Below are 15,842 nucleotides of genomic sequence, written 5' to 3' on the forward strand. Positions count from 1 at the left end.
GTTAATGAACGTTTAAACAATTAACCGTAATGATATGACTGCACTGTGTATAACGATCATGAAAATTATTATTATTATTATTATTATTATTATTTTACTTTATTTTACTATTATTATTATTATTATTATTAATATTAGGATTATTATTATTATTATTATCATTATTATTATTTCAATTATTATGCTATCTAATATAGTTGTCCAGTTGTTTGTTTTTTTTTCAATCCTCTCAAATAAATTCTGCAATTCGTTTCACTTTCGTATTTCTGTTTTTTGTTAATTTTCTTCAATAAATTTATTGAAGCGAATCTGATTTAAGCGTTATCGATGTAATATGGTAAAATACAATATGTAATTATTAAATAACAATGTGAACGTCAGGCTAACGAAAGAAAAAAAATCTTATTCTCAGAGAGACACACACGTATTATCTCTTTTTCTATCTCTTATATAATATTATTATATTCTCTTTACATATCATATATTTACAAATACGGTTATTAACTAATTTTAGTTAATATCCATAAAACGATTCTTTTCATTTCCATCTCTATTTAAATTCCCATCAAAGAGAATCACACACTTAATAACTTGGCTGCTCTCGTTTGGACGAATTCATGTAATTAATTAGTCTTACAGTTCGTTCGCTTTTCTAGGCTTCCTGCTAATTATTTATCAGACGGCTTTATGAAAAACAGTTTGTTGATAAACTCATTTAGAATTATTTCCAGTTAAACTGTGGCAACAGAGATTAAAATACCAATATACAAATACCGTTAACAGATACCAATACGATTATTAACTCAACTTTTGAATATATATTTTGGAAATTTTAATAACAAATCATTTAATTGAATGCTTGTTAACTTTTCACCAATTAAAATTAATTTCTTGAATCCCCAATAAAATTACTGGAACGCCATTAAAATGGCTTTCGACTCGATTACATTTGACAATTTTTCTCAATTATTAGTATTGTTTATAAATTAATGTTCTTTTTTTTTTTGCATATAAATAATAGAAAAATGTAATTATTCGTTTAGATAGGCGTTTCTTTCGATATACGTACAAGGGTTTTGTTTTTTATACGATGCTGGCAAAGATTGCCATGATTAATTTCGCCATAATTAAAAGGAATAATAATAACAGCTTGACATCGTTAAATAACTAAATTTCGTATGGCTTTTGAACGATAAAATTATACGACAATTTATTTTCATCATTTTATCAATCTTTTTTTTGACTATTTATTTCATGAGATTTATCAAATTGGCTAAGGAACGGCTTATATATATAGATCAATCAAACAATAAATCTCTCACTCTTAATCTCTTTTTTTTAATATTGTTGTTGTTTATGAAAACAACATCTTCATTATGATCATAAATAATATAAAGGACGCGTTTGTTAATCAAACAATTCATTCGAGCGACATAATTATAGTTGTTAAAAATTTAATGAGTGATATTAAAAAAAAAGAAAAACATAATAAAATGAATAATTAAGAAAATGGAATGTAATAAATATACGGAAGGACTTTTCGGTATCTTTTTTCTCTTTTTCCATCTTTCTTTTTTTTTTTTAACAATATACGTCGAACGATCAATCGTGTCACCGATTTTTCTTTTTCTTTCTTTTCCTCTTTCTCTCTTTTTTCTTCTTTTTCTTTTTTTTGTTTTCTTACATAAATTTACCATATTATTTTTTATAAGTTTTACAATAGAAGTTTTGAAAATTATTCTTTGTCCTATTATCCCGTTTTTCCAATAACAGATACATACATATAACCCGTGCACACGCGTGTATGTGTGTATTTATAAAGTATATTCGGTTTTAAGTACGTACATATATATTCTGTACATATCTCTGTCTGTGTGTGTGTGTACTTGTTCCTTTAACATATTATGTGATATATTTTTAAAATGTTTCAACAGTCGTTTTACCGAGAAAATAAAAAAATAAAACAACAAATCAAAATATTTGATTCATTAATAAAATTGCAATCATTAATAAAATTTTATTACCATTTAAAAACATGAAACTCCAATTGTAGTATTGTTTCAAAGGTATGGGTTCACATTGCTATCACTCTTAATACCTCAGGAAAAAAAAATATTCTATGATTTTTCTGTTCGGTAAAACGACTACTGGAACACCCTGTATATATGACATAGTTACATATAAAGGTTCGTATCAAATAATCTCGTGTATATATACTTACAAAAACCGGATATACTGTATATATATCATTACCATCATCATCATCATCATCATCATCACATAATGCATTAACCGATATAACTATAACTATAATTATTCGTATATTTTCTGCGCTCTCCTTATTTTTTTGTTTTTTTGTTTTCTTTTCATTTACATTGATATATTTATCTACCTACAAACTATTAACATTATTGTTCCTATATTCTCAAAAACGTTTATGTATAACTCTAAATCAAATTTCACATAATCGCTCGTTTCCCCACATTTCTTTGTTCATCTCATTCACGCGTTGCATTCTGCATAAAGTTTAGAAACATTAACGACTATTATTTATGTGTATAATATGTCTATGTGGATGTTTTTATTATGTATGCATTCATGTATAATGTGTTTATGTATATATTTATATATAACACGTGTTCACTTCTTTATTTTACATTTATTATAGTCAAGACCTATACTCAAATGAGAAATATTTGAAACGATATAATAAAACATTAATGAGAAACAACAATGTATGAAACTGTACAACACGAACGAGCTAGTTATCAATGGATATTAATTAAAAAAAAAAAAAAAAAAAGAAAAGAAAGCAAAAATTCGTTTCAAATAGTTCATCGTTTGTATGTCATGACAAATATGACGAAAGTGCTTCTAAAAGTTGTCTTTTCATCGAGAATAATAGTCCTCATTATTAAATATATATACACATATGTATGTATTATATATTTTTCGTATTTTATTATTATATATATATATATGTTTAATTCTTACTTCTCTTATTATTATCATCATCATCTCATCATCATTATTAATATTTAATATTATCCTTATTACTATTATTATTATGATAATTATAATTATTATTAATATTATTATTATTTAGCAACTCTTCTTAACAATATTACTAATTAATGAGTATTATTAATCACCGAAGTACTGGGGAAAATATGTACCTTTTTTGTGTCAGGCGTGCTCCATTACTCTCTTTTTCCTTTCTATTCTTTTTTTTTGTTTTCAATTAATTAATCAACGTAACATTTACAATAATTCAGATCTTTACATTAAATGCGTAGAAATATTATATATGAATTATTAATTCATTAAAATAAGTAGGCATCTATAGATTGCAACAATAATTTTAAATTGTTGATATTTTGAAATTTTTGTTTTGTTTAAAACATAATGCGATGAAAATATTTCATTTCATTATATTAGATTAAATTTCATTTTATTTTTCAATGTATTTCACAAGATGATCGCGAATGAGTGTAATGGAATTCTACATAATTCAAACTTCGAAAATGTCGATATAATGATTAAAAATTTTTCGACATTTACGATCTTTAATGAAACTTCACGTATGGAATAATATCTCAAAAATTTCAATAAGCTTTCAATAGATGAAAACGATATGAATAAAAGCACATTGAAATTTTTGAAAATTAATTACAAGGAAGGTGATCTGGGCTCGAACGAAGCACGATAATACTTTTGTTTACTAAGTCAATAAAAAATGTGGTATGCTTTCGTAAAAGAAATTTAAAGAGAGAATAGTATGTATGTATGTATGTATGTATGTATATATATATGTATGTATATGTATATGTATATTGATGTATATTAGGCTAATAAAAAGGAACAATTAGTAATTCGATTATTTCTAAAACGAGAAATCGAATTACACGTTCTAGGAAATATAACTTATAGGCCAAATCATATATATCGACACTAGGCATTAATTTACGATCTCTCATAATTTTCATTTCTTACTTGAGACGTCGTTTTTTTGTTTTTTTCTTTCTTTTTATAATTCTCTAGTATTCCATTGTTGACGCGACAGTATTGGTTATAAAGTATGATAAGATTAATAAATCTTATATAATAATATAAAACAAAAAAAAATTAAAATAAAAAAAAATAACACAAGAAACATAAGAGGAGAAAAAAAGGAAACATTAATTCTCTGATATAATACGATTCTCTGTCAATTTGTTTCATCATACAATATAACAAGAAGACAAATCAAAAGAAAAAGGTGTCGTAACTATTGGAACGCGTAACCACGCTAATTATCATAATTGAAAATATATGTAATAGCTCTGCCGTGTGCTTTTATAAGATTCGTGTATTAATAAAGATTGAATATATATATTTTTTTGTAAAATCAACGAGTCATTGTTGATATGATAAACAATACGAATCGTTCAATCGCACTGTGATTGAGATTTTATAACAATAATCCTATGAAACAATCGACTACAATCACCAATGCGAGTTCGATCGTCGTTATTGATAATCAACGGGTAAATTAGGGATAAAATAAAAATTAGAAAAAGAAAAAAAGAAAAAAAGAAAAAAGAAAATAAAATTAAAGAAGAAAGAATAAAAAAACGTATTAACGGCGAATACTGCGTCATTCTCTGGGATCGTCCCACTTTGCCTCTTCTGCTATTCGATCGAAACAGTCAGACAGGAAGGTATACTGTGAAAGAGGAAATATCAGAATAATTAAATCACGATAAAGAGAATAAACGTTGAAAACTTTCTGTCGAATCATACTTCCGTGAATAGTTCAGTTAAAACTAAAAGAAACAACTTACGTAAGGTGTGAAAACTTTCAACCAACGCGGTGGCCTATTATCTTGTCGAGTATATTGAAAGCAAAAGGCCATGCCTTCCTCGTCTACCTCCCATCTTGTTATGGTGTTCCATTGAAATTCGACTACTTGAGATTCTAAAGTACCATCCTCTTTCGCTGCATGTAACTTAAATGCTAAAACGCCAACAGCTGCAATAACGTGTCCTTCCTTCCTCGAGTCGCAAGTACAATGTGGAAAAACTATATCGCCATATCCGTTCAATTCCTTTGCCAATTTCAAATACTACAAAAAAAATACATACAAAATTATATAATATTATATTATATAAAACATATATATATATATATACATGTATATTAAAACGTTAAAGCATAGAGCCTATTTTATACGCGTCGCAGTATGTCGTTATCTGATATTAAATATAACAAATATATTTTTACCATAAGAAAATAATTTATTAACTTTTAAATCATCAGCCAACCATAGCTGTGACGGACGCGGTCTGAACAAAAAATGTATCGTCAGTCATCGCTAACTGACACAATGCTTAACGTGTTCAAGAACAAAATATTAAGTATATTAAATATAGGTCAAATAATATTCGTGTAAAAGTTTAACCCGATATTCATCGTCATGATTAATTATTAATCGATAGACCACCACCAGTTTATTACCTCGTGCTTTCTAGATGCATCTTGAAGGGCCTTCAACTGATACAATCGTTCGCCAGCGCTAATGTGGCCCCTATTGACCTCGTCAACAGTCTGCCAAAATATCCACGTCAGGGCCTGCTCGCTAAGAGACCTATTTACATTGAACAACCACCTTCTTATCGCTAGGCACGTCGCACTCGCCGTAGAGTAATTCTGAATGTAAAGTGTGTGCGGATGCTCGTGAGGTTGAAGTTTCCTCTCGAAATTGTACTCAACTATCTCAAAGAGGTAAAAATACTTGGCGGTTTCCGAATCAAGACCGACTCTACTACAGACCGCATCGTAGACGTCCTTGACCAAAGCTGCTTTCGCGACCGTCACGGTAACTACCTCGCGATCAGGTAAGAGAACCTTTAGGTCAACCGCTGGACCTTGGTCACCGTCCTCGTCCAACCTATCGGTTAGAAATTCTTGCATAGCATCGCTCTCGGCAATTACTCGTACGGCACAAACTTTTTCAAGGTATTGTTCCAAACCTCGTCTTCTGGCATCCAATTGTTGTTCCGTCAATCTGTTATATGTATATATGTAATAATATTAATACGGGTAAACAAAAATATGTGCCTATAATTATGAAAGTGGTCTAAGTAAAAATTAAAAAAGAAAATAAAATGAGTTCACACCACATTATTTTAAACTAAATTAATTCAATGAAATTTGTACAAGTATTGTCAAAAATGAACCATCAGATAATGATTGTTACTTCAACGTTATATGGAATTAATTTAGCGTTCAAATGTAATTTTTAAATATTCTCGAAACAAGAAATATATTGACTTATTAGACCAGTCCCATAATTATGAGAACATATAACTGATAGCAGCAATATTTTGTGAAACAAATGAACTTACTGGAAAGGCCATTTTCCCGGTAACTTTGGAAAATTAAATCCAATAAATTCTTTCTTAAGTGCCATGTGAAGGGCAGCGAATTCGCGATAACGTCTAGAACACAGATGCCTTCCTGCCATGTGTACGTTGAAAACAACATAACGTTCGTGTTTCCTTTCCCGTACATGATAATCCGGAACACTAATGGGCAATGATCGTTTCTCGCTGTAATCTATCGGTGGATAACTGAAAATATAAAATAAAGATAAATTTTAGAAACAAAAAAAATAAAGAAAGGTTCTGCATATAGAAATAACTTTTGTTCAAGGACAAACGACGACCAAAGACCATTCTATTTTTTTTACCTGAGATCCTCGCAAGGTTCCAGCCTTTCAGCTTCTTGTGGTGTCACGGATATCACCGTCAACGTCAGTACGTCACCGCCAGATTTGATCAAGTCAACGACCTGCTTGTGAGTGGCACCCTCAACGTTCACCTTATTGCTAAAGAAAAAAAACAAAAAAGAAGATATGAGAAAGGAAGAAAGTGAAAAAGAGAGAAAGAGATAGTTTCTGTTCGTTAGCAGCCTTGCTGCTAACTTTTCCTACGGCCTTCTTCTTTTTTTTCTTTTTCTTACCGGGGGGCCTTGGGCAAGTCTTTTAATTGGATTTCGGGATAAGACAAGTTCGCGTGTTGTCTCTTACGAATCTCCAACCATTCGGCGCACTGCACAGCCGTCACGTAACACGTTAACATTATATTATTTTTATTTTTTTCTTCACTTCTTTTTTCTTTTCTTTTCTTTTCTTTTCAAACGTGCAATTTATTTAACAAGTTCGAGAACCCTCCCCACTGAACATATTGTCTTTTCTTTTTTAAAACCACATCTTAAAAAATTTCTCTTTACTATTGAGAAACGCACTTTCGAAGCAAAACACGATTATTGGCAATGTTTCCTCCTCCGATTCATGGGTTGAAAAGAATTAAAGAAATACAAGACACAACAGGACACACGAGTGATCGTGCTTATACCTGCGATAAACGAGTTTTGAATTCCGATAGTGAAAGGACAAGCACGATTGGTTGCTTTCGGAGGCACGACACTCTCAACATTCTTTCTCTTTCACGCGAGCAACTTCATAAAACAACAAACTTATTTTATACAGTGCGGTACACCAACTGTTAGCATCTAAATATTTCTGTTATTTGTTATAATATAGAAAAATGTTATATACAAAATTTATACGTCACGAAATGTAGTACATAAGGTAGTATAAATATTTTTTGCCTGGTTTGAAATGTACACAGAAGTTCTTATGGTCACCATAATTTTTTTAAATAGATTCGTATATTTTTCTATAGCATGATAGTGGATCATGAGCGGAGTACAACGATGTATGATTCAATGTAGCATTGCATCAATGTCAACAGCCATAATTTCGTACATTTACTGTAAATTGAAGCCTCGATAATAATAGAAATTCGAAAACTATATTTATTATTTTATCTTGTAATATTGATCTTATATTATATTATAACAAATAATGGAAATATTTAGGTGCTAATTGTTGGTGGACCACCCTGTATTATACTTGCTACTATCACTTAGATTGACGACAACTTTCTTTCATTACTCGAGATATATATATATATGTATGTTGTATATACTTTTTTGAGTACATGTAAAATAAAAGGAAACCAATTTTTTGTGATTACAAAGATAAAAAAATCGTTGCTTTTTTAATCCTCTGCAACTCAATTTTTATTCCGTATTTGAAAACTATTTTATATATATATTTTTATATTAAATATATATAATATAATTTAATATTATATTATTACTAATACTATAATATATTATATGTATAGAATATACAACGTCACTTATGCAGCCCTACAAAAACTCACACCGATTGATAATACAGCTTGTACAATGCTTTGCTTTAAAAAATATTGAGCTACTTGTAATAACGTAACTTTGTTTTCTTAAATATATTTTTATAAAATCCAAAATAACAGATATTTTTTAAATGGTTTATGATATCACATACTTCAGTATTAAAGTATATTAATACCAACACTTTGAATTAAAAATAAGAATGAATGTTTGTATATGCGATCAAATAAATTAAAATTAATAAAATACAGATGTTATATTTTCAAGTAACATGGCGTTATACAAAATTAACACGTACAATGATTCCCAAAAAAATATTCAAACTTTATAGTAGCATATTTCAATTGTTTATGAAGCAATCATTTTGAATATTATTTATAGCAATAGTTCATTTATAATTCTTGATAAACATACATATATATTGTATTACACAATGAAAAGGATTGAACAAGAAGAAAGTATTGAAATATTTTAGCGAATTATCGTATTTAATAAATTTGATCGATTAATTAGATCATAGTTAAAATGTTTCTTAATAAGACACACGCACTACACGAAGTTAACGTTTCGTATGTTCTGAAATGATTGCTTAAACGTCGACCTCATATATTATCGTTCACCCACCAACATAAAAGATAACTCTTTTGAAGAGTTCCTACTGATATATAATGCGATATAAAATACTTTAATACTCATACACATAATTGTTTTACGAAAAGAACGAAAAAAAAAAAAAAAAACAAGCAATATGTACGAATAATTGATAATTAATAACACACTGATTTAACTTCTCGTAATAGTTTTACTTCTAATTCGTCCGACATAAATGAGAGATAACGAATTAATGTGAATATATATTTAAAAACAATTATATGACAGGAAAGTTGATAAGAAAATAATATTGTATTGTAAGTAAGTCGGAAAATAATGGATTATCATCGATCGAAGTATAATGTAAAATAATAACAGGTTTAGGAAATGCGAATATCGTTGTACTTTAAACCATCTGATAATTAATCTCATGTTGGAAGATGAGATAATGTATAGTCTCATTTAATAATTATTTTGTTTTGTTTTGTTTTGCATTTTTTTTTCTTTTTATTTTTTACAAGCCAATTTTGTAGTCACTTTATAAGAAAATTATATAACACACACGGGTGAAAGTTTAAAAATTATAATAATTAATAATACTAGTAATTATAGTAGAAATGATACTAGTATTACTTATAGTATAATATAATTATATTAAACTACATTATAATGTAGAAGCATACTTATTTATTATACTAGTTAATGAAATATGGTACTTATATAGAATATTTATTTATAATATATTAATATATGAATAAAATTGTATATACTAATATAAATATAACATATACTTAAGACATTGTAAAAAACTTTGTAAGTTGCGSAATAAAAACCTGATTATATATATAACATATACTTAAAAACAGAAAATATAATATAATAATAACCCATAAAAAAAAATACAGATAAATCAATGTAAAAAATTAGCATAAAATTGCAAAGTATTTAAATATCGTTTATCTTATATTTCCCTAATATTATTTAATCAACATATCATCATCTGTTTTATTAATTTCCGTTTATATATTACATTAGATATGGGCCTTATGTGAAATAAATTAGCCGTATTATCTGCTTTAAATATTACGCATGGATAAAATGACTTTGATTATATTTTTACAACGTTGACGGTTCGTCGAAAAATCGGCTAATTAAGAAGACATAAGATGATGATACACAACACACGCACACAGACACATATGGTGCTTGATCGAGCACGTTCGATCGCTATTAATAATAAATATCGATTGCTATTAATAAAATACGAAAGAAAGGATCACGTCAGAGCATATAGACCACAAGGATAGAAACAATTATATTTCAGTTAGTGTAAAAGTAACGGTATACCACGAGTACTCGTTTAGTTTGCGGTTAAATGTTCGCTCATCACGTCATATAGATTCGATTTCAAAACTACGTAAGAATGAAAATGATTTAAATAATAGGATAGAATAGACAAATAAAGAAATGAAAAAAAGGAAAACGTTATTCAACAAAAAGCTACGTTTTTTTTTTTTTTTCTAGAAAAAACTTTATTATTTTTATCTTATTTTTATTTAAACTTCTTACTTTCGATTATTATTTTTTATCTTAATGCAAGAATGTAAGATAGATGAAGATTAAAGAAAGAGAATGGACACGTCAATGATCTGGCATGTAAGTGGTAATTATATACATACATATATATATACAGTATGTTTGTAACCGGTTAAAGTAGTGTCTATAATGTGAATAACATTCACTAACGGATTATATTTATTTTATATTATAAAAATACGTGTATCAAATACAACAAAAAGAAATTTTGTATAAATTGAAAGAAGAATTCTTTAATAATTCTACGTGAAATTTATTAATAATTTAAAAAACAAAAAAAAAATAAGCTTTAACAAAACTTCGGTTGCATTTTTAAAGAAAAAAAAAATCAACGTACGTAGTACACGCATATATATATACATATTTATTTTGATTAAAAATATAAAATTTATTTTATATTAATAATGTACAAAAAAAAAACAAATCATAGTACGATGACATTTCTACATGTGCGTAATGTATAAATACAAAGTTCCTTGTTGAATTTATAAAAGAAAGCAAAAGAAAAGAAAAAAAAAAATAAGTAATTCAATTTTTTATTAACGTGGGAATACTTTTATCAATTACGATTCGTGTTTATAAAAGCTAGGCGTCGTATCAACATTATATAGACAAATTGCGTTAATCGATCAATTTCAATCGTAAAAAGGCGTCATTAATTCGGAATTGTTCTTTCTTTCTTTTTTTTTTTCTTAATCTTTATTTTCTTTCGTGTCACGATAAATTTATCGTCGAAATTTGTCCAGTTAACAAGTTGCAAACATAGAAGCCTATCGACAGCTTGAACTGGATTTAAAGAGGGGTAACGGTAACTAAGCGCGTGACTGAGTCCAACATCGAATAATATACACGAGACTTGGATCGATCTTATGTTAGACGAGACTTCCTTCAATAATTATACTTCTAAAGTTTCCCCCGTTTAAATTATTTAAATAATAGAGTACACAAAAAAAAAAAAAAAGAAAAAAAGTAAGTGTGGTGAAAAATTCTTAAATTTTATTCAAACAAATCCACCACCCATATATCATCATCTTAACTTTTTAATCTAATTTTCTTTTTGCTTATTATCCACAATTACAAATAAATTTTGTAAAACTATTGACATAATTGTAAATCATAAAAGAGTAATCGATATTTGTTTAGAATCATTTAAAACATTTTTCCTGCCAGATCTTGAAGACTTTTGGAACGCCCCCCCCCCCATTCTGTATTACATATATTTAAATATTAATGAATCATTGGTAGATTATTTTAATGAAGCTTTCAAAGTGTTTGTGTTATATCGGTTTTTTCTTTTTCTTCTTCTTCTATTCGTTTATTTTCTAATATTTTTTTTCGCTAACCGTTAGTCAGCAAAATTGATCACACATTTGTTTTCCTATTCTCTACGATTAGAGTTAATTATATCTAATATCAAAATGAAAAACTTTATATATACGTTTGTCTTGTTAAATTTTAACGACAAATTTGCATCATAAAGAATCGTCATAAAGAAAAAGGACACTTGACCTTGAAATTTTTGAAAGTACGACCATGAACCAATTTTTTTCTTTTAACATTTTAATAATACAATGAAAATCTAATAAAATATTACGAATACAGGGTGGTATATATTTATGAATTGTTGCGATAGAAAAAAACAAATAAACTTACAATGTTACTTTTTAATACACAAACAAAGTGAGAAATCGTGAGAACCGTTGAATACAAACTCGAGGACGAACGAAAAAGATTAAAGGGGATAAAAGTCGTTGAAACGACGACAAGAGAGATGAGAGAGAAAGAGAGAGAGAGAGATAAGATCAACGAACAGGATGATGAAGTCTGTTAACCCCTCGTCGCCTGCATAGAACGGATCGTAAAATTCCCTTTGATTGTTCGTGTCGTTAGGATCGATTAGTCGATACGTAGATTTTTTTTTTTTTTTAACGCGTTCTTTTTGATGCTATTTGTTCGAGGTCGTACAGCATAAGAGAAAACTTTCATATATGGTAGCATGTAGTTAAGCTTTATAGTTAATAGTACCGATCTAAATTAGATCCGATAGAACAGCACGACTCTACTAACAGAATATTGATTTTCAAATTACAGGAAGAAATGAGAACGAATAACTTACGAGCATTGTTGTAAAAAAAAAGTTGTATACATTAAAGACGAATCAAATTGATATATCTCATACATTAACTATTCGTTACTCGTGTAATTCATATTTTATTTAATTATTTTTGATGTGAATAATCTAAATTATCAATTTCAACGATTAATTATATACATTATGATTCATTATATTTATATAGATGGAATTATTATATGTGAAATTATCTGATAAATTTTGTTTATTATTCAATTTGAAACAATATATTAAAAATATTTCGTTTATTTGAATATGCATAAATTATATTATTAATATGAGATAATTATGTATACGTGTAATATATTTAATTAGGATATAACGTATGTACTTACTTTTATAAGATTAGTATAAAAAAAACTTGGTAAAATTGTCTTGCCTAATTGTCGAAGAATCGCAACAGGTGTTGTTTTTATCGTCGTTCGAATGATACTAAACATTTTGTAAACAGTTGGTCTCCTTTCATTAGTCATTTCTTCCAGTTATCGGCAATAAAAACATTTTCATAAAAGAGGTCAAATTATTTGTATACATTTAATGAAAACGTTGATCGGCCAAAGTATCAAGTATTATTTAATTGTTTTTTCTTTCACCAGAGATTAGATTTCGAAATGATTTCGTCGGGAACATGTATGTGTATGTGTGTGCATGTTAAATATCAAATATTATCACTTAATAATACAATCTTGTTAGAATGTTTTTATAAAATTTAGAATGTAAAATGTTAACATATTTATATATCATTTTATTAATAGAAAAGAATCAAATATAAGGTATTTGAGAATATGTATTATAGATTGTTACCATTATACAAGATGAATTAATTTGTTTAAATTATAGATTTTGTAACGAATACATTTGAATTTCAACCAAAAATTAAAAGCTAATAAATTCTGAATCTTCGAATGATAGAAAGTCTTCATTTTTATAGATATCATCGATGGAAAAGAAAAAAATAAAATGTTTTCGTGCAGAAAAAAAAAAGGAAACAAATTATTAATTGTAAAAAATTAAACAAGAATAGAAACGTAAGGCTGATAAAGTTCCGCCTATCATGGGCAGTTCGTCAACGATATTCGATACAAAATTGATACAGCTTAACTCGTAACGGTGGGAGGAAACTCTCAGTTTACACTCGGTTACAGGCACGTTTGTTAGAAAATTTGTCAATGAAACACAAAAATGAACCAACGTGGAATAAATATCGGTTGTATGCTTTGAAAATAAAATAAAATAAAATAAAAGAATATACAAAAGAAAAGAAAACGAAAATATCACCAAACGGATCGTTCAATTTTTGGCGCCTATTTATTTATGGCGGCAAATCGCGTTCGAATGGTCGCCATTTTTATCGATACCAATTTAATCATTTGACACATTATTATCTTTTCAAATATATATATATATATATTTAATAATTTTTTGATAGAAAAACAACGAATAAAAATATATTACTAACTTTATATAATGATTTCGCCCCCTTTTTTTTCTTCTTATGCCTTATGAACGATTATATAATATAACGCATCTAATAACATTTAGACATTATATAATAACACAATGCCATTATAAGCAAGAACGAAACGGCAGTCTAAATAAACGCCGAAAAAACTTCATGGTCACTTTCTTGGCTTCCAGCCAAGTCAGGAAAACTAATATCAATTGATAAGAAGAATTGTCTCCCTTTGATGTCATGAAATCTTTTTCTTTTTTTTTCTTTTCTTTTTTTTTTTTACTTCGTCAAATTAAAACGAATCATCCATAAATTCTTATTTCACTGCGAACGAGAGAGACGAAGACGAAAAAGAAAAAGAAAAAATACTTCAAAGAGACGAAGAAAGTTCTATGAGAAAGATAAAGAGAGAAAGGGATAGGAGAGAATATAACGCGACAAAGAAAGATCAATTTCCGAGAGCGACATCGAAGAACGATTGAACACCGGCTTGAAAGTACCAGGGACGACTCCTTCAACCCGTTTTCGATCACTACTCTCTCTCTCTCTCTCTCTCTCTCTCTCTCTCTCTCTCTCTCTCTTTCGAAGAAACTTCTTGTTTCACAAAGAATCAAAGTTTTCTGTCCCCCCTATCTCTCTCTCTTTCTCTCTCTGTCTACCTGTGTCTCTTTTTTCTCTCTTTCACTCTTATTTTTTCGCAATGGGCCATTTTGGGCCAAAGTTTCGCGTCGTTCGTCGTCGGCCGATCGTTAAGTTCCGCAAACGAGAACAAACGTCGAGAGAAAGAGAGAGAAAGGTATAAACAAGCCCATCGTTCGATCGTACTTTAAGATTCTTTCGTAAAATCTTCTAAGAAATGTATAAGTAAGTACCAATAGAAATTAAAACATAATCGTTATCTTTAATTTTTAATGAGATTTTAATGTACGGTGAAATATTAGATTTCTTTTTAAATAAATGTAAAGAAAGAGAGAAAGAGAGAGAGAGAAGAGAGACGAGAGAATTAAATGAAATAATAAGAATGAGAAATGAGTACTCACACTTCGAGTATTCGATCACCCTTGCGAACACCGGCCTTTTCGGCAGCTCCTCGAGGTAAAACAGCACTGACGTGTTGCAAGGGTGCATAAAGTTCACCGTTGATACTTCTCAATTGTCCACCCTCGCTGACCTGACCTCGAACATTGAACCCAAAACCAGTCTCCGTTTTGTAGATGGTAACGCATCTAGGTCCTTGTCCAACATTTGGATTATTCATTTGTTGTTGTTGTTGTTGTTGTTGTTGATTGACAAGATTATGTTGCGGCACTCGACCATTGTTGATCACCGTATTCACCGTTGTCGTAGTTGTTGTAGTCGTTGTTGCCATCGCCGTGTTCGTACTCGTTGTCGACGCCATTATCGTCGTGGTCATCACACTCGTCGTATCGTTTATAGGATGGACGCTCGCGTTCATTCCGCGAATACCGTCCTCCTTCACCTCAGATCTTGTTTGACGCAGCTCCTGCTTCTGCCGCTGTCGCACTTCTTCTTCCTCCTCCTGCACCTCCGAATCACGATCCGCCATCTTACCCTCTGACTGCCCATTGATGCGCCGTTCTCGTACCACGGCGCACCGTCAGAGTGCGCCGTGCACCTGTGCGCCATTAATGCCGATGCGACAGAGAGAGATAGATAGAGAGAGAGAGAGAGAGACAACCAAGTTTACTTTATATATTATATATGTATGTAGGTAGTACTATTAACCTGACCGAAAAGTTCATGCTAATTTTAAAATAAAAGCAACACTTTTATTTATTTATATATAT

General features: G+C 29.1%; 1 protein-coding gene across 1 annotated transcript; it reads right to left on the minus strand.

The window, feature by feature from the left end:
* Positions 1 to 3,050: 3,050 nt before the first annotated feature.
* On the minus strand, positions 3,051 to 15,686 carry LOC106791905 (sorting nexin-27). The gene is made up of 6 exons (XM_014757915.1): positions 15,075 to 15,686; positions 6,732 to 6,869; positions 6,388 to 6,612; positions 5,498 to 6,047; positions 4,824 to 5,105; positions 3,051 to 4,705 (listed from the first exon to the last, which is right to left on the minus strand). The coding sequence occupies exons 1-6, from the start codon at positions 15,599 to 15,601 to the stop codon at positions 4,637 to 4,639; spliced, it is 1,791 nt and encodes a 596-aa protein (XP_014613401.1). The 5' UTR covers positions 15,602 to 15,686; the 3' UTR covers positions 3,051 to 4,636.
* Positions 15,687 to 15,842: the final 156 nt, after the last annotated feature.

The sequence above is a fragment of the Polistes canadensis genome, unplaced genomic scaffold (assembly GCF_001313835.1).
Source record: "Polistes canadensis isolate GaletaPanama2010 unplaced genomic scaffold, ASM131383v1 scaffold_351, whole genome shotgun sequence".
NCBI classification, from domain to species: Eukaryota; Metazoa; Arthropoda; class Insecta; order Hymenoptera; family Vespidae; genus Polistes; species Polistes canadensis.